Raw genomic sequence first — 24,261 nt, 5'->3', positions numbered from 1 at the left:
AAAAAGTAATCAAGTAGACCTGATGTAATGTCATCGCAGGCAAACATACTTTTCCTCAAATGTTCCTTGACATGAATGCCACTGCTATGAATAGTATCAATATAAAGTATCATATTTCCCCATGTATAAGACGCTCCCATGTATAACACGCACCTTAATTTTGGGGCCCAAAATTTGAAAAAAAAAGTATTACATAAAGTTATTGAACTCAAGTTTTATTCATCATAAAATTCATACAACTCCTCATCTGCGCGAAGAAGCGGGGAATGCAAGTAAAAACCCCACTACCACCACTGTGTAAGACACACCCAGGTTTTAGATCCCAAATATTTCAAAAAAGGGTGCGTCTTATACATGGGGAAATACGGTAGATATTTCAGGATGCGGTGATTTTTATCTTACCCAACAGTTACAGTTAAAATCAGTAGGTGTGGAGAAAAATTATGTAAAATTAAGATTACCCTTGAATTGCTTAAAATCATCCATTAGGCATAGTAAACAGTTTTGTGTATGCTATAGTAAGAAGTATCTTTACATACATGTTAGACTGTACTTAATTTGTATAAGATTTCAAATGTAAAATCTCAGGCTATAGCTTTTTTTTTTTTTTTTTTTTTTTTTTTTTTTTGAGACAGAGAGAGAGTCAGAGAGAGGGATAGACAGACAGGAACGGAGGGATGAGAAGCATCAATCATTAGTTTTTTATTTTTTTATTTTTTTTATTTATTTTTTATTTTTTTATTTTTCTGAAGCTGGAAATGGGGAGAGACAGTCAGACAGACTCCCGCATGTGCCCGACCAGGATCCACCCGGCACGCCCACCAGGGGCGATGCTCAGAGGCCCACCAGGGGGCGGTGCTCTGCCCCTCCGGGGCGTCGCTCTGCCGTGACCAGAGCCACTCTAGTGCCTGGGGCAGAGGCCAAGGAGCCATCCCCAGCGCCCGGGCCATCCTTGCTCCAATGGAGCCTTGGCTGCGGGAGGGGAAGAGAGAGACAGAGAGGAAGGAGGGGGTGGGGGTGGAGAAGCAAATGGGCGCTTCTCCTGTGTGCCCTGGCCGGGAATCGAACCTGGGTCCCCCGCACGCCAGGCCGACGCTCTACCGCTGAGCCAACCGGCCAGGGCAATCATTAGTTTTTTGTTGCGTGTTGGGACACCTTAGTTGTTCATTGATTGCTTTCTCATATGTGCCTTGACCGCAGGCCTTCAGCAGACCGAGTAACCCCTTGCTTGAGCCAGCGACCTTGGGTCCAAGCTGGTGAGCTTTTGCTCAAACCAGATGAGCAAGCTAGCAACCTCGGGGTCTCGAACCTGGGTCCTTCGCATCCCAGTTCGATGCTCTATCCACTGTGCCACTGCCCAGTCAGGCTATAGCTTTTTTTTTTTTAGCACACACACGAGAGAGACAAAGACAAAAAGAGACAGAAGCAGAGACAGGGAGAAAGATGAGAAACATCAACTTGCAGTTGCGTCACTTTAGTTGTCCATTGATTGCTTTCTCATATGTGCCTTGATGGGGGGTGGGGCTCCAGCTGAGCCAGTGACCCCTTGCTCAAGCCAGCGCCCTTGGGCTCATGCCAGCGACCATGGGGTTATGCCTATGATCCTACACTCAAGCCGGTAACCCTGTGCTCAAGCTAGTGAGCTCACTGGATGAGCCTGTGCTCAAGCTGGAGACTTCAGGGTTTCAAATCAGGTACCTTGACGTCAGTCCCAGGTCAACACTCTGTCCACTGTGCCACCACCTGTTCAGGGAGTCTATAGCATTTTTAATAGCATAGAAAACAGAAAAGGAGCACAGAGTTGAATTGGGGGAGCATTATTTTTAAAACATAATCTATATCATTAATATTTCAGTAACAAGTTAGGGAATTAAAATTAAAAGCATCTATTGCTCAGAAAGTATACTTTCTATGAAAATACATTACAGAAGCCCACATACAATGTTTATAGGCTGTGGCAGACATATGTTAACTCAAGTGGCCTCCAGGATCCCTTCCTCCTGGTGTTCATACCCTTGCATAATCCCCTCCCCTTGAACATGATGGGACATATAACTTGCTTCCAATCTTTTTATTTATTGATTTTTTTAGAGAGAGGGGAGAGAGAGAGAGAAGGGGGAGGAGCAGGAAGCATCAACTCCCACATGTGCCTTGACCAGGCAAGCCCAAGGTTTCGAACCGGCAACCTCAGTGTTCCAGGTTGACGCTTTATCCCACTGCGCCACCACAGGTCAGGCAACTTGCTTCCAATCAATAGCTCATGTCAAAGGTGATGGGAGGTACTTGATTATGTTGCATAAGAGTATCATACCACCTGACTGGACGGTGGTGCAGTGGATAGAGCATCAGACTGGGATGCGAAAGACCCAGGTTCGAGACCCCGAGGTCGCCAGCTTGAGCGCGGGCTCATCTGGTTTGAGCAAAAGCTCACCAGCTTGGACCCAAGGTCACTGGCTCGAGCAAGGGGTTACTCGGTCTGCTGAAGGCCCACGGTCAAGGCACATATGAGAAAGCAATCAATGAACAACTAGGGTGTTGCAACGAAAAACTGATGATTGATGCTTCTCATCTCTCTCTGTTCCTGTCTGTCTGTCCCTGTCTATCCCTCTCTCTGACTCTCTCTCTGTCTCTGTAAAATAAATAAATAAATAAAAAAGGAAAAAGAATATCGTGCCTGTTTCCTGGACTCTCTCCCTCCTTTCCTGACTTTGAGGAAGCAGAGGGCCATGTTAACAGTGTTCAGGTCAAAAGGGACTACAGGTGCCTCTAGGAACAGAGGGCAGCCTATGGCTGACAGCTAGCAAGAAACTGAAGCCCTCAGTTCTACTACTGCAAGGCACTGAACTGGCCAGTAACCTGAGTGCGGCTGGAAGAGGACGGAGCTGCATACGAGCCCGCAATCCACAGCCAGCACCGTGGTTGCTGCCTGAGCAGAGGACCCAGCTAAGCTGTGCCTGCTCCTCACCCATGGAAACTGAGATAATAAATAAATGGCCATGGTTTTAAGCCACTTCTATTTGTGGTGTGGTAATATTGTACAGGTTTTTGTGTTTGTTTGTTTGTTTGTTTTTGTTAGCGCACGTGAGAGATAGACAGGGACAGACAGACAGGAAGGGAGAAGGATGAGAAGCATCAATTCTTTGTTGCGGTACCTTAGTACATTGATTGCTTTCTCATATGTGCCTTGACCGGGGGGCTCCAGCTGAGCCAGTGACCCCTTGCTCAAGCCAGCAATCAAGGGGTCATGTCTGTGATCTCACGCTCAAGCCAGTGACCTCTGGGTTTTGAACCTGGGTCGTCTGTGTCCCAGGCTGATACTCTATCCACTGCACTACCACCTGGTCAGTCTGTGGTAGTATTGTTAAGAGCCAAAATTAAGTAATATATAGGCTTATACCTAAAATGGGATAGCTGGCTCCAGAGAGTTGAAAAACCAAAAAGAAAATCTTAACACTGTAATCATAAAGCACACAAAAGAAGAGATTGGAGAAAGGACATTTAAAAGAATCAATGGGGGAAGACACAGGGAACCTTCTTTGAAGTTCATATTTAAGTAGACAAAAATGGTGTAACATAGGGTTTGGTATGTAAAGACTATTTGGTGAGTGTCTACTACATGTCAGCCGGCTGGGATGCAGAGGTGAAGGAGACAGACAAGTTCCCTGGCCTCACGGTATTTATATCCTAGTGACAGAACACAGAACACAAAAGTCTCAAACCCTAAATAAACTCAAATTCATAGTCTTATTAAAGGCCTCAAAAGGATTCTGTTTTGTGAAATAATATTTAGGAAAAGATGAGCAAGGAGAGGGAAGTACAGACCTTCGGGAACACAGAGCACTACGAATAGACAGCAGAGGGAAAGCAGAATTACTCAACCGCCCTAATTTGCTTCAGTCTTTTCCGCCACTAAGAAAAACTTTCCAACTAGAAAGAGCGAGACCAATTTAAGCGGTTAAATATAAATGTAAAATCTTAGAGCTAGTGAAGGATCGATCATGTGACCCAATTCCTTTTCACCGAGAATGAAAACAGGAACTTAGAGATGTTACCACATCAGGCCTAGATGAATCACATGCCGGGGGTAGAGATGAAAAAGAAGATGTTCACTTCAACGGAGATGGTGAGTTTGCACTTTAAAAATCCCCTCTGTTCTAAACACAGATGATTACAGGCAAAATGTGAAAAGAGAAAACCTGAAATAACACATGATGGCTCAAATACAGAATTGTGTCGATGTGGACAGACTCAGACATGCCTGACTGGGCGGGACTTGGAGTCACAGCACGATGGGTTCTGATTCATTTCTCTGTATGTGTCAGGGAGCAGGAGTGATGGTGGGAAACTGGCTCTCACGGAGGGAAGGGATCCAAAATGTTTTGTGTAAGACAAGGCATAGAATTGGCAGTGCTTGAAGCCAGCGGCTAGGTGGCGCTCTCCCACCACTGTAGGGACGCTCGCACACAAGCAATTGAATACAGCTTAATGGAAGAAGAGAAAGGAAGTGAAAATTCCAAAATACAAGAAGAAATCTATTATTAAGAAAGACGTCAGTGCTCGCTTCAGCAGCACATATACTAAAGAAAGACGTCAGCCAACAAAACTTAACAGCTGGAATAGAATTCAGTCCAGTCTGACAAAGACTTTAAAATAAGTATGTGCTAAAAGTAATCAGAGATAAATGGAAAGGTATGACTTCCATTAAAAAATTCATGAAATTATAAATAAAAAAAAACAGAGAAGTAGAACAAAATAAGGTCGATGTGAAAAATAACCAAGCCTGATCAGGTGGTGGCACAGTAGATGGAGCGTCGGACTGGGATGCAGAGGACCCAGGTTCGAGACCCCGAGGTCGCCAGCTTGAGCACAGGCTCATCTGGTTTGAGCAAAGCTCACCAGCTTGGACCCAAGGTTGCTGGGTCGAGCAAGGGGTTACTCGGTCTGCTGAAGGTCCACGGTCAAGGCACATATGAGAAAGTAATCAATGAACAACTAAAGTGCTGCAACGAAAAACTAATGATTGATGCTTCTCATCTCTCTCTGTTCCTGTCTGTCTGTCCCTATCTATCCCTCTCTCTGACTCTCTCTGTCTCTGTAAAAAAAAAAAAAAACAATTAAAAAATCCCAGGAAGCCCTGGCCGGTTGGCTCAGTGGTAGAGCATCGGCCTGGTGTGCGGAAGTCTTGGGTTCGATTTCCGACCAGGGCACACAGGAGAAGCACCCATCTGCTTCTCCACCCCTCCCCCTCTCCTTCCTCTCTGTCTCTCTCTTCCCCTCCTGCAGCCAAGACTCCATTGGAGCAAAGATGGCCCGGGCGCTGGGGATAACTCCGTGGCCTCTGCCTCAGGCACTAGAATGGCTCTGGTTGCAACAGAGCAAGGCCCCGGATGGGTGGAGCATCGCCCCCTGGTGGGCATGCTGGGTGGATCCTGGTCGGGTGCATGGCATGCAGGAGTCTGTCTGACTGCCTCCCCATTTCCAGCTTCAGAAAAATACAAAAAAAAAAAAAAATCCCAGGAATGAAATTACTGAGTGAAGTAAAAAAAAAAAAAAAAAAAAAAAGTAATAGATGGGGCAAATTGTAGAATAGACAATGAGTAAATTAGTGTTCCCATACACTGCTGGTGGGATTTTCATATGGTAATGAAAAGGAATGAAACAGTAGCTATATTTAACAACATGGATGAATCTCACAAATACAATACTTAGTGAAACAAGCCAGATCAAAGAATATATATTGTATGACTCAGTCTCTCTTGGTTTCTTCTATTTCTTACATTTTTAATATATTTATATAGTATATTAGAAAATTGCAAAACTAAACTATAGTGCTTAAGGTTGCACATTTAAGTGTCAGCACTATAAAGAAAAGTAAGAAAATGTTCTAAAGCTATGTATGTTGTCAGATGGGTATGAGATTTATTGGGATAATCACTTGGTAAATTATATAATGTCAACTCACTGGGGTGTACACCTGAAACTAATATAATATTGTATGTCAACTGTAGTTGAAAAATAAAAAATGATTTAAATAAAAAAGAAGAGTAAGGAAGTGATTATAATACAAGTCAGGGCAGTGGTTGCCTCGGGGGCAGGAGGAGGCTGTGATTAGAGGGCAGGTAACGGGCTCCTGAGTGTTGACAGTGCTGTTTCCCGATGTGGGTGAGCTTATATGGACCTTCTCTTTATAGTAATTGGTTAGCTGTACATGATAGTTCATGAAAAAAGGTTTTGTTTCATTTTATTTGTTTTAAAGAGAGAATCTGAAAAGGTATGGTAGATGCTGAGAAACTCACCAGGAATATAGCACAGAGAAACAAAGAGATTAGAAAAATATAATAGGATAGTTAAGAGACAGGGAAGGTGGGGGTGAAAGGTTTTAATATCTATACAATAGCAAGTTCAGAAGAGAATGGTGGTAATGGTAGAAGCAATATTTGAAGAAATAATTGTTAAGACTTTTCCAGAATTGAAGATAGACTTGTATTGAAGTACCTAACAGGATAAGTAAAAATTAATCCAAACCCAAGTACATCCTAGTAAAACTACAGAACATCAATGATAAAAAGATAATGTTAACCCCCAGACACTAAATAAGATTATCTACAAAGGAACCACAGTTCGATCAGAGCAGCAGAGGTCTCGGCAGCATCAAAAATGGCCAGAAGGGATGTAGGGCAAACAACTGTTAATTTAAGATTTATTAACCCACGCCAGAGAGAGCACAAAATAAAGATAAACGTAAGAAGAACAGCTTTACTAGCCCAGACTCTTATGAATACAATTTACTATTGACTGAAAAGAAAATAGCATGAATTATTGCATGTTTAAGAAAAGGGGCAGCCTGACCAGGCGGTGGCGCAGTGGATAGAGTGTCGGCCTGGGACACTGAGGACCCAGGTTTGAAACCCCGAGTCACTGGCTAGACTACGGGGTCACTGGCTTAGCTGGAGCCCCTGGTCAAGGCACATATGAGAAAACAATCAATGAACAACTAAGGTGCCACAACTATGAGTTGATGCTTTTCATCTGTCTCCCTTCCTATTGTCAGTCTCTCTATCTCTCTCTCTTTCTAAAAAACAAAGAAGAAAAAGAGGGAAATGAAAACTAAACACAACATGATCACTGCTAGAGGTGGCGGGGGGGAAAGCATTTGAGGTCCACATCATGGCTGGGAGCTTAAAGATACTAAACTTTAAACACTCTTAAGAAAATATGCAATTTGGCCTGACCTGTGGTGGTGCAGTGGATAAAGCGTCGACCTGGAAATGCTGAGGTCGCTGGTTCGAAACCCTGGGCTTGCCTGGTCAAGGCACATATGGGAGCTGATGCTTCCAGCTCCTCCCCCCTTCTCTCTCTCTGTCTCTCCTCTCTCTCTCTCCCTCTGTCTCTCCCTCTCCTCTCTAAAATGAATAAATAAATAAAAAAAATTTAAAAAAGGAAAATATGCAATTAAATAATACCTTAAAAATTTAAAGGCACTACAAAAGAAAAAAGCCAAAACAACAACAAAATTAGAAATGCATTTTATTGCTTCCCAATCAGCAGGGGGAGAATAAGAGACTAAAAACAAAGATGGAGAGCTATCGTTTCAGCTTTTAAAAGGGGTAGAAAATAAAGTTTTACTACCTCCGATCTCTACGCCTAACAATAATCTGTCAAATTAATGACCCGAGTAGCGAATATATGCTTTGTAAGCACAGAAAAAGAGCAGCAGTGTGACCAACCGTAATTAGCAGCAACCTATCGAGAAAGTTTTACCAATCTGGCTTTGTTCCCTGCCCTCTGTTTTCGATTTGCTTTAAAAAATGTCTGTTAATTTAAAAAAAATTAGAAGATATGGAAAAGAAAATCTTATACTGTTGTTTTTTTAAATTTTTAGTTAGAAAATTAAATTTAATAGGGTGACACTGATCAGTAGAAGTAATCTTCTATGTTGTTGATGCTGGTGTGTTTGTGCGCATGTGTGCGTGCGTGCGTGTGTGCGTGCGTGGTGGTGGTGGGGTTGGCTGAGTTGCGAGGGTAGTAGTCTAAGGAAGGACATCTGTGGGCGCTGTGAGAGGGTCACTGCACTTGGGAGGCTGCAGTTCTGAAATCCAGATTTACAAGGAAGGAGAAGGCACAGTGGGGTGGTCTACGCATCTACACTTTGAAGCCCGATAACCTGGGTATTTGCCTCCTGGATCAGTTACTTACTAGCTGTCAAAAATTACCTTCGCTAACTGAGTCCAATTTCACTGGTCTATTCTCAGATTCCTCGTGTGCAAAACAAGGGGAGGACAGGGTGTCACAAAGCCTGTTGTCATCTAATCTTTGTCCCTCTGAGCTTTAAAATGTTAGGAATCGAAGCAAAATTCCATGAAGTGAAACAAATCAGAAAGCATATGCTTGTTAAGTCTCCAGAGGAGACGAAACTGGAAGTGTAACAGAATAGGGTAAAAAAGAATTAGGCCCTGGCCCGGTAGCTCGGTTGGTAGAGCATCATCCGGAAGAGCAGATTGCTGGTTCGATCCTCGGTTGGGGCACATATAGGAGAAGATTGACGTTTCTCTCTCTCTCTCTCTCTCTCTCTCTCTCTCTCTCTCTCTCTCCCCCTTTCTCTATCTCTGAAATGAATAAAATAAATATTAAAAAAAGAATTTGGTGTGTGTCAGCACAGGCTGAAATCATTATGAAATTTAACAGGAAGAAACAAAGACGGGAATTCAGAGTAGCACAAGGTCTGTGCAAATATAGAACGGAGCAGACCTGGCTTGACAATGATTCATTTGGAAAAGTGTTAGATATTTAACACGTGCTCCTGGAGCCAACGAGATGGTGAGGTTATCAGATGAAACTAACGAGCTTTCAGGCTAGAGCAACGGAAGCAGTGTTCATGGTCAGAGGTGCCCAGATCACTCCAGTGAGTATAGTTCAGGTTGCATGTGAATACTCTATTCTGTCCTAGAAGACACTGGCAAGCTGGAAAGCAGCTAATAAAGGCAGCCCAGCACTAAAGAGCATTTCGAAATCAGGTGACATGAGGGCATGAGAAAGTTTAGCCTAGAGTAGGAAGACCCAGAAAAACCGACACTGCCTCCTAGCATTTGAATGCTCTTGACAGCCGACCTAGGTCTGAAGGTTAGTGAGAAGCAGTTTTTGGTGCTATCTTCAAGCAGGAGTTGGAAGGATATGGACAAGGGATGGAAGGGAAGACTGTTCATATTGGGGATGGAAGGAAAGCTAACGCCAGGTAACCTGTATCCCTCAGGCCCTTTCCAGGTCTAAGGCATCTATAATTCTAAATGACTGGTTGTCTCCCTTGTAAGAAAAAAAGAGAGTAGCTTACTATTATTGGTTATAGGTACCACATATTCAATGTGCCTAATGTTGTACTAAGTACTTTCCATGGGGGAAACAGAGAGGGAAAGGGCTTCCTCTGAGAAGTATTAGGATACCTTTAATATACAGACCAAGTGTTTCACAAATGCTCCTATTATCCAAAAGGGGTTGGGGCAGAGGTTACAGTGCTTATATAGGGAGAGGACAAGAAACACCCTAAGTAAACTAAAATTCCTCATGCTCTAGGCTTAACAACTAATAAAATGTTTGAACTAAAAAGAAGTCTAGCCTGACCTGTGGGGCGCAGTGGATAAAGTGTGGACCTGGAACACTGAGGTCGCTGGTTTGAAAGCCCGGGCTGGTCCAGCCAAGGCACATACAAGAAGCAACTACTATGAGTTGATGCTTCCCACTCCTCCCCTACCCCCCTGCCTTTCTCTTTCTCGCTCTCCTCTCTCTAAAATCTATAAATAAAATCTTTTAAAAAGAGAAAACTAGAAAACAATTCTAACACTTTTGAGCAAATTATTATTAGATATTCCAGGAAACAAGGCTCAGTAAGTTTTCAGATCATACAATATTTGTATGTTTCAAAATGTGCAGATTACAAGGGAGCCATTTAAAATTAATTGTAAAGAAATGCCTTTAAGAATTGCATCTGATTTACCTGACCAGGTGGTGGCACAGTGGATAGAGCATCAGACTGAGATGTAGAGGACCCAGGTTCGAAACCCCGAGCTTGCTGGTTTGAGCGCAGGCTCACCAGCTTGAGCGTGGGGTCACTGGCTTGAGCATGGGATTATAGACATGACCCCATGGTCGCTGGCTTGAGCCCAAAGGTCACTGCCTTGAAGCCCAGGGTCGCTGTCTTGAGCCCAAGGTCTCTGGCTTGAGCAAGGGGTCACTTGCTCTGCTGTAGCCCCCCGGTCAAGTCACATACGAGAAAGCAATCAATGAACAACTAAGCAGCTGCAACAAAGCATTAATGTTTCTCATCTTCCTCCCTTCCTGTCTGTCTGTCCCTCTCTCTGTCTCTGTCACCAAAAAAAAAAAAAAAAAAGTATGGTATCTGATTTTACAAGGAGTACTGCTTCTTTGACTCCTGAAGTCAATATTTCTAATGTTTTCAATATAAACTTAGACTTAGGCTGACATATTCCTACTAGATTTTACAAACATGTTTTAAAACAAGTGCTTTCAGTGAAAGTGGCATAAATCCTCTCACTCCCTTTCCCGCATCAAAGCACGACACAAATGACTGCTACGGAGGCACATGAAGGCATGCTCTGACTGTAAAGCCCAGTGTTTCTCTTGGAAGCACTAGGGCACCGTGGTTCCAAAAAACAAAATTTTCAAGCTGAAAAAAATATTAGAACAAATCAGAGCCTAATTTAATTGAAAATGTTCATTTTCAATTAAAAAATTATTTATTGATTTTTTTTTTTAGAGAGAGAGCAACAAACAGAAACATCGATGTGTTTCTGTATGTGGCCTGACCGGGAGTTGAACCCGCAACCTTTGTGTATCAGGAGGATGCTCTAACCAACCGAAATATCTGGCCAGGGCCCTCATTCAATTTTAGAAATAGAAAGTCTCACATTGTGAAGCAGCTAAATAGTAGCAAAGTGGTTAAGGTCCCACAATTAATTGGTAAAGAACTGAGGAACCGATATACGCAAGGTCTCCTGGGAGTCCTGACCCCAGCTCAAGTCCCAAGTTCCTTCCATTCCACCAAATGTCAAGAAGAAAACTGAGTTTTTTCAGTCCTATGTATTAAGATTTACCAGAAAAGGTATTAGAAAACACTATGGGCCCTGGCCGGTTGGCTCAGCGGTAGAGCGTCGGCCTGGCGTGCGGGGGACCCGGGTTCAATTCCCGGCCAGGGCACATAGGAGAAGCGCCCATTTGCTTCTCCACCCCCTCTCCTTCCTCTCTGTCTCTCTCTTCCCCTCCCGCAGCCAAGGCTCCATTGGAGCAAAGATGGCCCGGGCGCTGGGGATGGCTCCTTGGCCTCTGCCCCAGGCTCTAGAGTGGCTTTGGTCTCGGCAGAGTGACGCCCCCTGGTGGGCAGAGCGTCGCCCCTGGTGGGTGTGCCGGGTGGATCCCGGTCGGGCGCATGCGGGAGTCTGTCTGACTGTCTCTCCCCGTTTCCAGCTTCAGAAAAATACAAAAAAAAAAAAAAAAGAAAAAAGAAAAAGAAAACACTATGATTTTCTTAATTTTGAATGTTTGTCATATTATCCATGTTGATTGAAAAGTACTTACTTCTAACGCATAATAAACAGGTTTGTCTCTGCCGAGCTTGTAAGCCACTGTGGTCAGAAGGCCATGTTCAGAAAATACACACTATAGAAAAGAGAAAAAACTTCAGTAGTCAAGAAAGTAAAAAGACAGATTATTTTTTTAAAGCTAAAATAGCCTAGGTTCAAAATAACTCAATAAAGATAACAATTATAAAAAATCTTAGTCAAAATTATCAGTATTAGGAATAATACGCTTATAAACAGTACAAAAAGTTTATCCTTTGTTCCAAATTAGATTTGCATTAAGAATCTAACAGGGCTCAACCCCCCACCCCCGAAAATCTAACAAGGTCCTAGTATACATATGCAGCCAACACAGTTAGAAACATAAAATTCCAAGACCCTAGAATGGTTTACTAGAACCATTCAAATTTAGTGATATTTATCACTGCGCTCTTAATTAAATTCTAACAAAGATTATAAAAAGGGCTGCAGTTTAAAATGTAACTTAATAGCAAATTATGCTCAAGCATCATTTATATGAAGTTAAAGAAGATTTTCACCAATCTTTTGATTTGAAAAAAACCTACCTTACGGCCTGTATTACATAACAGGAAGCAACCTGTTCCATACCTATAATTGGGGAAAGAATAAACAGTGTGACGATTTTATTAAAAGTGGTGAAACATTAATAATACAAATTATTTAAACTGACATTTAACTCAGTACAATAAAAGTCATTATAGCAAAGTTTTAGAAAAGTTCCCAAAACTAACAAACATCACATACTCCTTTTGAAATCATGTTTTAAAGATCAGTCTAGAAGAAAACGTGCCTAGTGCAATCTTAATGGAAAAATGCAGGTGGGTATCCAGTGCTTCGTCTGTGATAGCCCATGGCTGTGTTTATAAAATATCACTGAATTACAACCAATCCCACCTTTAGTCACAGTAATGTCACTACTAATCCATGGGGACCAAAGCATTGTGACTAAGAGCCATTCAGCAACGGGGCTGGCCAGCTTAGCACTGCCATTCAGACAATGAACAGAAAGGCTGCTATCTTCTGGCGCAAGGAGAAGGCCAAGTTCAGAGTGCAGGGAAGGGTAGCAGGCAGTGGGGACAGGAGTGACACAGCGGAGAAGGCTACTTGAGACCCAGCTTTCCCATTCCCTCGGCAGGACCGGGCATGCTAACGGTGCCGGCGGGATCTTACTGCCATGGAAGAACTGAACTTACTCTGTGGCACCTTTATCAGCATAAGCTTCGTACCCTGCAGCAAGTCTGGCATGTGGACATGGGCAGTTCTCACTTGCGCCAGGCGGATAAGCAGCCCAGACTGATACGAATGAGGGTCACAGGGAAACAGTTTTCAACCGCGTTGGCTGCGACTGTCACCCTTGGTTTTCCACAAGCTGACCTGCCTGAGCTCGGGGTCCCCCCGCCCCACCCACGACAGGCCCTACTGCTATGCTGTGACATTCCAGCAGGTAGGAGAGGGGCAGCATTCAGGCCGGAGCAGGCAGAGGGACCTCAGCAGAAGCTACTACCGGTCAGCACTATGTCCACAGACACCATCTGCAGCCTCTATCTCATGGAGCAAACAGAAACTGAGGGCAATTTTTCCCGATGGACATTTTTCTGGGTACTATTGTTATAAATAAGAATCAGCCCAAGACAGTCTCTCTCTTCTCACTCAATTAGATTCTCGGCTTGCTTGATGCACAGCAGACACATTCAGGGAACATGGGATTTACAAGTATTTTTTTTCTTTTTCTTTCTGAAGTGAGAAGGGGGAGGCAGAGAGACAGACTCCCACATGTGCTCCAACCAGGATCCACCCAACATGCCCCCTCTCTATGGGGGATGCTCTGCCCATCTGGAGCCATTGGTCTGTTGCTTGGCAACCGAGCTATTTTAGTGTCTAAGGTGAGGCCATGGAGCCATCTTCAGTGCCTGGGGCCAACTTGCTCCAACTGAGCCATGGTTGCAGGAGAGGAAGAGAGAGATAGCGAGAGAGAAGGGAAAGAGGGAAGGGTGGACAAGCAGATGGTCACTTCTTCTGTGTGCCCTGACCGGAAATCGAACCTGGGACATCCACACGCCAGGCCAATGCTCCACCACTGTGCCAACCAGCCAGAGCTGGATTAACGAGTATCTTAAGTTTTTAAAGACATCAGTAAAATACCATTAGGTCCAGGTAATAATACATTTAAAGGTTAAAATACATGAATCACCTAAAATGGAAGTTTATGATTTGTTTCAAATTTTTAAAAGGAGAAATCTGGTCCTGACAGATAGCTTGGTTGGTTAGAGTGTCATCCTGATATACAAATGTTGTGGGTTCAATCCCCAGTCAAGGCACATACAGAACAGATCAATGTTTTTCTCTCTCTCTTTCCCCTACCCCTTCATCTCTCTCTACAATCAATAAAATGGACTTTTTAAAAAAATAAAAGCCTGACTAGGCAGTGGCGCAGTGGGTAAAGTGTTGGGTTGGAACACAGAGGACCCAGGTTCAAAACCCTGAGGTCGCCAGCTTGAGCACAAGCTCACCCGGCTTGAGCGGGAGCTCACCAGCTTGAGCACAGGGCTGCTGACTTGAGCATGACATGACCCCATGGTCTCTGGCTTCAGCCCAAAGGTCATTGGCTGGAAGCCCAAGGTCGCTGGCTTGAGCAAGGGGTCAATAGCTCTGGTGTAGCCCCCCTGATCAAGGCACATATGAGAAAGCAATCAATGAACAACTAAGAAACTGCAAGGAAGAATTGATGTTTCTCATCTCTCTCCCCTCCTGTCTGTCTGTCCCTATCTGTTCCTCTCTCTGTGTCGCTCTCCCTCGGTTTCTGTCACAAAAAAATAAGTAAATAAAAGCAGAAACTTGTATCAATTTAGCACCCATTTAAAACACTGTTGATATGAATAATGGTGTACAAGTCTTTAAGTACAAAATTGATGGAAAGGCTCAGGGTACTTAGAAAAAGTGAATCCTTAAATTAGTATACTTAATAAGTAATTAGTGGGCATTAGCAGTGTATGAAGAGACTTCCTGCTACACGGAGGCCACAGCTGGCAAAGCGGGACACAGGCAATTATTTTCCTTTTAAATCTTATTACCCTTTTTAAAAAAAAATTGTTTTTTTGTATTTTTCTGAAGTTGGAAACGGGAGGCAGTCAGACAGACTCCGCATGCGCCCAACCGGGATCCACCCGGCACGCCCACCAGGGGGCGATGCTCTGCCCATCTGGGGCGTCGCTCTGTTGCAACCAGAGCCATTCTAGTGCCTGAGGTAGAGACCATAGAGCCATCCTCAGCGCCTGGGCCAATTTTGCTCCAATGGAGCCTTGGCTGCAGGAGGGGAAGAGAGAGACAGAGAGGAAGGAGAGGGGGAGGGGTGGAGAAGCAGATGGGTGCTTCTCCTGTGTGCCCTGGTTGGGAATTGAACCCAGGACTCCTGCATGCCAGGCTGTCGCTCTACCACTGAGCCAACTGGCCAGGGCCTTATTGCCCTTTTTTGCCAGTCATCCAAAAGATATGCTGCTTTCAGCATTTTTATGGTCTGTCTATTCTTCCTTAAGAGTGCCCTGTGTTTAAACATCCCCCAAACATGTTTGACCTCTCTACCCTCTGCGAAGGTGAAGGGTGTTTGCTATCCTTCCTGGAAAAGCGTGCCAACGATGGTGCACAGTGGAAGGGGGAGGTCCTGGCTGAAGCTGTAGAGGAGGTAAGAAGGCCTCATTTACTACTCTCAGTGCCTTTGGGGAGAGGACCATCTATCTTAGGTTTGTTTTCTTAAAGGCAAAAATAACATTCAAATAATCCATGTTTATTCTTACAATTTAGAAAATACAGATAAAAGCACAATTAGAATCACCCCTCAACCATTCCTCTGCCCAGAAACAGAGAGGGGCTTTGAATTCTGAGCTGACGCACTGGCTCCCCACTGAGGTTCAGAGAGATTAACTAAATTCTCAGTCCCAATCTCTCCAACCTCTTAGGACTCTGTTCTGCTCCTGTTTATTTTAAAGCTTCCATCTGGTCTCCGCTCAGACTCTACAGAAACATTCTCTGGTCTTGCTGTGGCCAAAAACACAAACAAAACCCTCCAATGTTGGTATGAGCCTGTTAACCTAAGAAACTATCTGCTTCACTCACTATCCCCGAATGGCTGCATTTTTGCAAAGCACATTCTGTCTTGCTGCCTGTAGACTTTCTTAAACCTGCCTAGATGCCCATTTGACCATTTGCATCCTGGCTTCCACCCTGAGCGGTCTACTGAAGCTTCGTTCTGGGAGGTCCCAATGAAGACCCGATTTTTAGGTACGACAGTCTGTTCTCACTCTCAGCCTCCATGACCTTTCTGTAGTCTTTGGTACCGCTGACTAAGCCTCCTTTTTAAATATGTTTATCATGTGGATTTCCACATGAATAACTATGTTCTATCTGGACCTGGTCCTTATTTTGGCTAAGCCTAACTTCCGGGCGCAGGTGACTAAAGTCCATATCCCTCCCTGTATCTTGTCCCTCTGCAGTGCTATGGACATACACCTGCAGCCTTCTTCTGTGTCTCAATCCTTTCATTTTTCCTTATTTTTTTTACAGAGACAGAGAGAGAGTCAGAGAGAGGGATAGATAGGGACAGACAGACAGGAAAGGAGGGAGATGAGAAACATCAATCATTAGTTTTTCGTTGTGACACCTAAGTTGTTCATTGATTGCTTTCTCATATGTGCCTTGACCGTGGGGCTACAGCAGACCAAATAACCTCTTGCTCAAGCCAGCGACCTTGGGCCCAAGCTGGTGAGCTTGGCTCAAACCAGATGAGCCTGCGCTCAAGCTGGTGACCTCGGGGTCTCGAACTTGGGTCCCCAGCATCCTAGTCCAATGCTCTATCCACTGCGCCACCACCTGCTCAGGCTGTCCCAGTCCTTTCTAACCCTTGCCTTTGCTATGAGCACACTGTAGTGGCCTACTCCATGGGTTCTTTGCCTCTGGTCTCCCCTCACTTTGACCTAGGACGGCCATATTATTAAACAAACAGCCTTGGTCATCTCTGAACACTGGCTCACAAGCCTATAGAAGTGTCCCACTGCTTAGCAGGAAAAAAGTCCTCAGGCTCTTTCTGCCATCTTGGAGCCTGTGGAATCGTCTGGAAACAGGACTTCCATAATGACAAATATGTCTGGAAAGCTGTGGTCCAGGGACATTTTTGCTAGTTATAAGTGGGATCCCCAGAACCAGAGGGAGCACACAGCTCTTCTGAAAACTGAAGGTATTTATGCTTAAGATGAAACTGAATTCTCTCTATGCAAGAGATGTGCTGATGTGTACAAGGCAAAGAACAACACAGTGACTCCTGGTGGCAAAGAGAACAAAACCAGAGTCATCTGGGGAAAGGTCACTTGTGCTCGTGGAAACAGTGGATGGTTCACGTTAAATCCTGAAGCAACCTTCCTGCTAAGGCCTTTGGACACAGAATCCATGTAGTGCTATACCCTCAAGGGTTTAAACTTATTGAAGAGTAAACAAATAAAATGGGTTTATTCTCTTGTAAAAAGAAAGAAAGAAAGAAAGAAAGAAAGAAAGAAAAAAAGAAAAAAGAAATAAAGAGAAAGAGAGAAAGAAAGAAAGAAAAGAGAAAGAAAGAAAGAAAAGAGAAAGAAAGAAAGAAAGAAAGAAAGAAAGAAAGAAAGAAAGAAAGAAAGAAAGAAAGAAAGAAAGAAAGAAAGAGAGAAAAGTTCTCAGTCTGAAATTTAGGTCTTCACAACCTGATCCTGGCCTTATTTTCAACCACTTCCCACACATGTGTTCTCTGTAGTCCCTAAACAAAGCCTTTCATTTCCTGGTCTGCATCTTTGCTCGGGGTTCTGAGCATGCGCCAATATCACTCCTTCCTCAAAATATCTTGTTAGTAACATCATCTTTTGTGACTTTTCTCCCCAGCTTTTGGAACTCAACAGCCATATTTCAAAGTTTCTTAGGGCACTTCAGTCCTCATTTATAATATGGCTAACTGTGTATCTGTGTTCTTCCCCCTCAGGGAGAGAAATATGAGCCCAGAGAGCTTCTCATCTGCTACTGCCTTCCTCCACCGTGCGGTGGCTGCAGAGGTACTCAACAAGCCTTCTCTTGTTTAAATGCATCATTTCAGGGCTTGGCTGATAATTTTTCTAAAGATTTTATTTATTCATTTTGGAGAGGAGAGAGAGAGAAAGAGAAGAGGGAGAGGGAGGAGCAGGAAGCATTAATTCCCATATGTGCCTTGACCAGGCAAGCCCAGGGTTTTGAACCGGTGACCTCGCCTTCCAGGTCGATGCTTTATCCACTGCGCCACCACAGGTCAGGCTGGCTGATAATGTTTAAGAGAACAGAGAGAAGGAAATCAGGCAATTTGGGTGGTATTATGTTAAGTACTTGACAAACAGAGATAGCATTGATTTACTGGCATTAGTGATTAGCGTGCCTACCGAGGAGGAAAGAAGGGGTGGTGGGTAAAAGCCCGTTTTCTATCCTTTCTCCTGACTCCTGATTCAGCTGTCTGAACCCCAGAATCCAAACAATATGTTTCGAGACCCACACTCCCTCAAGCCCTCTCACTCCTGGTAACCTCAGGACACCATGACCTGGAAGAATTTTCATCATATCCCCTCCCCCCTCCAAAAAAACTCACACTCTGTAATGACGACTGCTGACCCTGCTAGACTGCAACAACATTTACTCTAAAATAGTACATGTTCCATTAGTCACGAAAGAAGAACTTAATCACTGAAGTTAAACATTGCTGAGAGATTTAGGAAATTCTCAAGAAAAGAACAATGAAATGTAGACAGTCTCTTGCCGGGTTTATAGAAATACTTTCCACGTTGGGTCAGGAAAGGGTAGAGGTTAAGGGCCTGGCTAAGTCAAACCACACGGACCTAGGGCCGAAGATTGCTTCTGCCACTTACTAGCTTAACTTTCCTGAGCATCTGTTTTCTCATCCTTAACTGGGAGTAATCTCATTACTCTTAGAGACGGGGCTTAAGACTCTACATGTGTGAGTAGTCAGGAGATGAGATTAGGAGGAAAACGCACCGAATCTCCACTTCTATCATTCCTTCTGCTCCTTGTCAAAGGAGCATCTCCAGATAATGAGGAGAATGCAGTGCCAGGAGAATAGCATTGAAAACTCCACAAAACTATGGCTTTCTAGTCACAGTGAGAAAGTCCAGGGCAGGAACAATATGGTGAAAATTGTAGTTTAATATACGGCTTTCCCTCCCCTCTGCTCAGCCTCCCTGTGCTCCCTGCCAATCTCACCCAAAAAGGCATGCATACTGTAAACCAGAACTGAGTTTCTGGATGGAAAAGGTATTGAATTTTATAAAGTATTGCCTCCACAAGGCTCATCGATGTGTTTACATATGGCCCACTACATTTTCTTTGACAGAGTCAAAGAAAAACAAATGGTAAGAAGTTTATATATTCCTATTGGAACACTTAAGCTATTGATTTTCGGCCTGGATGAACTTCAAAAGCTTTTTCTCGTTCAAAGCACTGAAAGGAAAAACAACAAAAACATCATTGGTTTTTAGGTCTGTTTCTTAAACTCACGTATTTTTGGCTTGTCCGTCTCGAAAACACATTTGTCCCACCAATGCAGCAGACTGGTCCCCCAAACACTGAAAGTGTGAGTGACAAGAAAGAACACTAAGACAATGGTAGTAATTTCCTTTTCAGAAGAGCCATAGGATTTATTTTCCCTTTTTGATTTATCAAGGAATGAACTGATCTATGTTTTATGGATCACCTCCATTTGGCCTTTTTCCTATTTGTTGTAACCCCTATGAGATAATAGCCTTGGGAAGGGGGTGGAGAATTGATGCATTTAAAAGAAATGCACCCCCATGTTTGTGGCAGCATTGTTCACAATAGCGAAGTTCTGGAAACAGCCCAAGTGTCCGTCAGTGGACGAGTGGATTAAAAAGCAACGGTACATATATACAATGGAATACTAGGGGGCCATGAAAAAGAAGGAAATATTACCTTTTGCAACAATATGGAGGGACCTGGAAACTATTATGTTGAGTGAAATAAGCCAGGCAGAGAAAGAAAAATATCATATGACCTCACTCATTTGAGGAATCCAAGAAATAATGAGAACTGAGGAACGGAACTGAGACAGAGGAGGGATCAAAGGGACCAGAGGAAAAGAGGACAGAGGGAAAGGGGATGATAGGAGGGGATAAACCTGAAGGGAAGGGGGGAGGGCGCTGTAGGGAGGGGGGCAAGGGAGATGTTGAGGGGAATAGGGGGGAGGGGGGAGGCATTCCGGGTGACCTTAGAATCTATGTAAACACAATTAATTAAATAGAACAAAGATTCTCAACCCACACAAGAATAAGAATTCGCTGATTCTGCTGCTCTTATTCCTTTTGCACAGTTTAGGAAGAGGCAGGTTGATTAACATATAGGAAGAAAGCTATGACACGGAAGGGGTGGTGGGGAGGTAGCAGGGTGATGTTAGGTGGTGACACTTACCCCAGATATTGGCACACCTTCCAAGGCCCCAGCTTTCTAATAAAAATGTAAAAAAGGATTATGAATAATCTGGAATTGTTGGCTCTATCAACATAACCGCTGTGGGAAAGAACATGGATAGCGACGTGCCAGAGCATGTGGGGCAGACAAGACAAAGCAAGTGTTTCAACTACGAGTGGTTCAGAGACAGGTATTAGAAGTATTCCTAAGATGACACGAAGAGACATGACATTGGGGAACGGACATGGGATACTGGACTGGGAGTCAGGAGACGTGAGCTGTCCTCCTGGTTAGTTAGTATTAAGCCACTGAGCAGGCCGCTGAAACTTCTCTATGCCTTGATTTATTTATCTACAAAAGGAGGCCTGGGCTACATGAATGCTGAAGTTCATGGGCTCTTGGCTATTATCGCCATTACTAAGGAAGGACTCACAGAGTCTTTAAAATGAATATATAAATAGCTATCAAAGCATGAAACTTATTTATTTTGGAAAGTTGCATTTTACTAACTATTCTTCCTACCCAAACTGCTCCTAAGATAAGAAATGCAACATTGTTCAGGCATCAGGTACTGTTAATTCATAGCTAATATCATTCTTCAACTTTAGATAAGCAAGAGCTAATTTGTGATATAATTAGTGGTTTTTAGTTTGAGCAAGTATGGCCAGCATTGCAGGAAGAAAAACAAGATTTAAGTGGCTGACTGTGTATTTCAACAGACTTCTTATTTTTTCAAAAAACATACACAAACACAAAACAATTTGCACCGGTATTATGGAAATAAGGGAAAGGAAAATGATCTCTGAGGTAGGTGTGATGTATTAGGAAGTGCACCAAACAAAAGCTATGGACCCACCCCTTCGCCTGCCATTTGTGGTCTTGTCTCATGGCTTCTGGGAGCTTGGGACCCCTTATCTGTTAGAGTGAGGGTAAGAATTGAAGCCACCTCACATGGCTCTGACGATAAGGAAATAACTGTAGATGTGTGCAAACCCTTTACTAAATAGAAAACACCCTCAGATAGCGGCTATTATTTTCTTTCTTTCAAGCTTCCTTGTTAATTCAAGAATTGCTATTTTTGTTTACTATATATACTGCTCACAAAAATTAGGGGATATTTCAAAATGAGTATGAGGTGATAAAATATCCCCTAATTTTTGTGAGCAGTGTATATCCTTAGCAAACTTGAACCTGAATGGTAAGCGAAGGATAAATTTTCACAAAGGGCTGAAAGTGAACCAGTAGAAAACCTAGAGGCTGTATATCTTAATATACTTAAATACTAAGAGAAATCTTTGCTTATGCTCTTGACATTATTATCAAACTACCAGCAGGATCTACTATGTGAGGTCAGCCATGGAAGCGTTTCTGTTTCTTCACAGGGAGGGGTCTCTGGAAAAGTCCTGGGAACATGCAGAAAAAGTGACAGTGCATTTCCAACTAACTGGGCTGCAAGGTTGGTCAAGGTAGGTGTTCAGGATATTTAAAAACTACATCTAATTTCCCTATTATGCCAAAGCACACGACAACTGTACTTTGTAATGGTGACATCAGAATTTCTCATGCCAGGAAACTACCGTAGTCTTCTATTTCGAAACATCACTCTCAGTCTATGGAAAATTTAAAAACTAAAGCTTGACCAGAGTTTATAATAATTTGAAGAGTCATGATTCTAGATAAATCTGTTTGGTAAACGGACTTCTGCTTATTTAAAACTGAATAGAAATGCACTGTATCTTTTCCGAATGAATGGGTAGAATAATTGGTGGGCAACCTACTCACCAGGCTATGAGAGATTTTCTATAGTCAGCAAGGGGGAAAAAGGGGGACAGAAGCATAATATTTTAAATGCAAGAGAAAACTAGGCCAGTTAAATGTTTTGTTTTGTTTTTTTCAACCATCCTCTGAAACGGTTTCTCAGGAATAGTTTTTTTTTCTCTGACACAAGTCAGTTTGTAGATAGCTATAAAATCATCGAAGCACTTTAAGCATAGACAAGCAGTGGCTATCCCTTAAAAACTCCATGTTGCCTTAAAAGGCTTTATTATGAATGAAAAATTTAAGAATTCTTGCTCAAACTTTATCCAGAGCACTTAGTGTTTGACTTGATTATTTATGACCTTTAGAGTTTCTAATATTTGCCAGGAAATGTCTATTTTTTGCAACTATTATTTCAATAAAAAATAAATCAGTAAAAAGAGATAAAAAAAAAATGAAAATCACTAACTGTGAATAGACCTTTCTATAAATGAAAAGCGGATACCACAAATACTAAATAGTTATTTGGATTAAAAGAACAAAATAGCTCAAATGTTCCCATGCCACCTTCTGTAGTAATTCTTCAAAAGTATAATACTCAAAGAAAAGCCAATTAAACTTTATAAAATGTAAAATGAATTGGTAAGGACTCTAAGATTTTTAAGTTATAAAACTATTTAAATACTAAAATCTTATTTTATATACCACCAACATTCACAAAGAAGTCAAACTATCAAATGTGACACAATTGACTTTTAAATTCTAAACAGTAAAGTTTTTTAAATGAAAGTTTATATTTACCATTAAGCCATAGATCTCAGAAGAACTCCGGACATTTGGAAGAATTTTCATTGGAATTTCAAAAAATCTGAAAAAACATTAAGATAAGATTGGGTGTTTAACACTGTTTTAAGTAAATATCTGTAAACATATGCACTTAAAGGTAAAAAATGTAAATAACAATTAGTAAAGGGATGTATTGGAGTATAAAACTAAATGGTAACAAATAAATAAGTTGGCAGAATACAGTTGCATGACTAGATATTTGTATATAAATTCTATACAAACCCATTAATAAAAACTAAAAAGCACAGAAACCAAAGTACTTCTCTAAAGGAACCTAATCTTCCTTGGAGAATAATCAAAGCAGTTACTTAGTTTGGCAAGTTTATTGTATATGCAACAATAGTCTCACTTAAAAGAATATACAACATAGACTTGTAGATTGTAGTTGAAATACCAACAGTTAAAGTTCGGTGCTCTGCTGACGTCTGAAAAGAATGATTTATGTTATAAACAGGTAACATATTTGGAAAACTGTTCTTAGGGGAAAACATAACTCACTTGCAGAGGTCTTTATCCCATTCCAAAGAATGAATGTTGAAAAGCATCGTCCTGCTTGCATTTGTCACGTCTGTACAGTGGACGCCTCCATTGGGTCCTCCCGTCAAACTCTGGACAGAATTAAAAGGACATGTGAAATTTGTACTTATTTGCAATTTAATTCACATTTTGTCAAGGGCCAAAATCTGCAGTGGAGTATATAAAGTAGGAGAATGACACATTTTAATTACTTATTTTTCTAGTTTTTAGCAGTGTCCAATAGAAATATAATGTGAGCTACACTTGTAATTTATACTTTTCTAGTGGCTATGTTTAAAAGGTATAAAGAAGCAGGTGAAATTAATTTTAATAGTACAACATAAAAAAGACATTTTAGCCTTTTGGGGGGGTATTCTTTGAAGTCCAGCATGTGTTTTACACTCGCGGCACATCTCGATTCAGACTAGCCACATTTCAAGGCAGAGTGGCTACCATATTAGACAGCTCAGTTCTTATTTATTTATTTTTTTAATTTATTTTTCTGAAGCTGGAAACGGGGAGAGACAGACAGACTCCTGCATGTGCCCGACCAGGATCCACCCGGCACGCCCACCAGGGGGCGACGCTCTGCCCCTCTGGGGCGTAGCTCTGCCGCGACCAGAGCCACTCTAGCGCCTGGGGCAGAGGCCAAGGAGCCATCCCCAGCGCCCGGGCCATCTTTGCTCCAATGGAGCCTCGCTGTGGGAGGGGAAGAGAGAGACAGAGAGGAAGGAGAGGGGGAGGGGTGGAGAAGCAGATGGGCGCTTCTCCTGTGTGCCCTGGCTGGGAATCGAACCCGGGACTTCTGCATGCCAGGCCGACGCTCTACCACTGAGCCAACCAGCCAGGGCCGAGAGCTCAGTTCTAATGAATGGACAGTTAAACAAAAATCAGTTTTGTTTCCATCCTCCTATCTTTGGAAAATGCAGAGTATTATAACTCTGGCAAACTGAGATACACTGAAACGCCTGCCTCTTCAGGATCTTACTATATACCCTGCGTTGCCGCCGTTCCTTTTCGGTGTGTTTTGGAATAACAATTCTCACTGCGCTGTGTG

The 24,261-nt window shown here is 42.8% G+C and overlaps 1 protein-coding gene and 1 pseudogene across 3 annotated transcripts in view; one reads left to right on the top strand and one right to left on the bottom strand.

Annotated features, from left to right (window-relative positions):
• The window catches only part of GK (glycerol kinase), an 80,460-nt gene that overhangs the window by 15,532 nt on the left and 40,667 nt on the right, over positions 1-24,261 (bottom strand). For all 3 annotated transcript variants that reach the window (XM_066356008.1, XM_066356009.1, XM_066356010.1), the window contains 6 exons: positions 23,187-23,296; positions 22,644-22,710; positions 20,085-20,120; positions 19,158-19,225; positions 12,155-12,197; positions 11,587-11,667 (listed from right to left, as the gene is read on the bottom strand). In XM_066356008.1, the coding sequence (XP_066212105.1) occupies positions 11,587-11,667; positions 12,155-12,197; positions 19,158-19,225; positions 20,085-20,120; positions 22,644-22,710; positions 23,187-23,296 (405 nt within the window). The remainder of the gene's footprint in view (positions 1-11,586; positions 11,668-12,154; positions 12,198-19,157; positions 19,226-20,084; positions 20,121-22,643; positions 22,711-23,186; positions 23,297-24,261) is intronic.
• LOC136385950 (large ribosomal subunit protein eL33 pseudogene) lies at positions 16,743-17,089 on the top strand (annotated as a pseudogene).

Source organism: Saccopteryx leptura, chromosome X (assembly GCF_036850995.1).
Source record: "Saccopteryx leptura isolate mSacLep1 chromosome X, mSacLep1_pri_phased_curated, whole genome shotgun sequence".
NCBI classification, from domain to species: Eukaryota; Metazoa; Chordata; class Mammalia; order Chiroptera; family Emballonuridae; genus Saccopteryx; species Saccopteryx leptura.
This window is presented reverse-complemented; position numbering and strand designations above follow the sequence as displayed.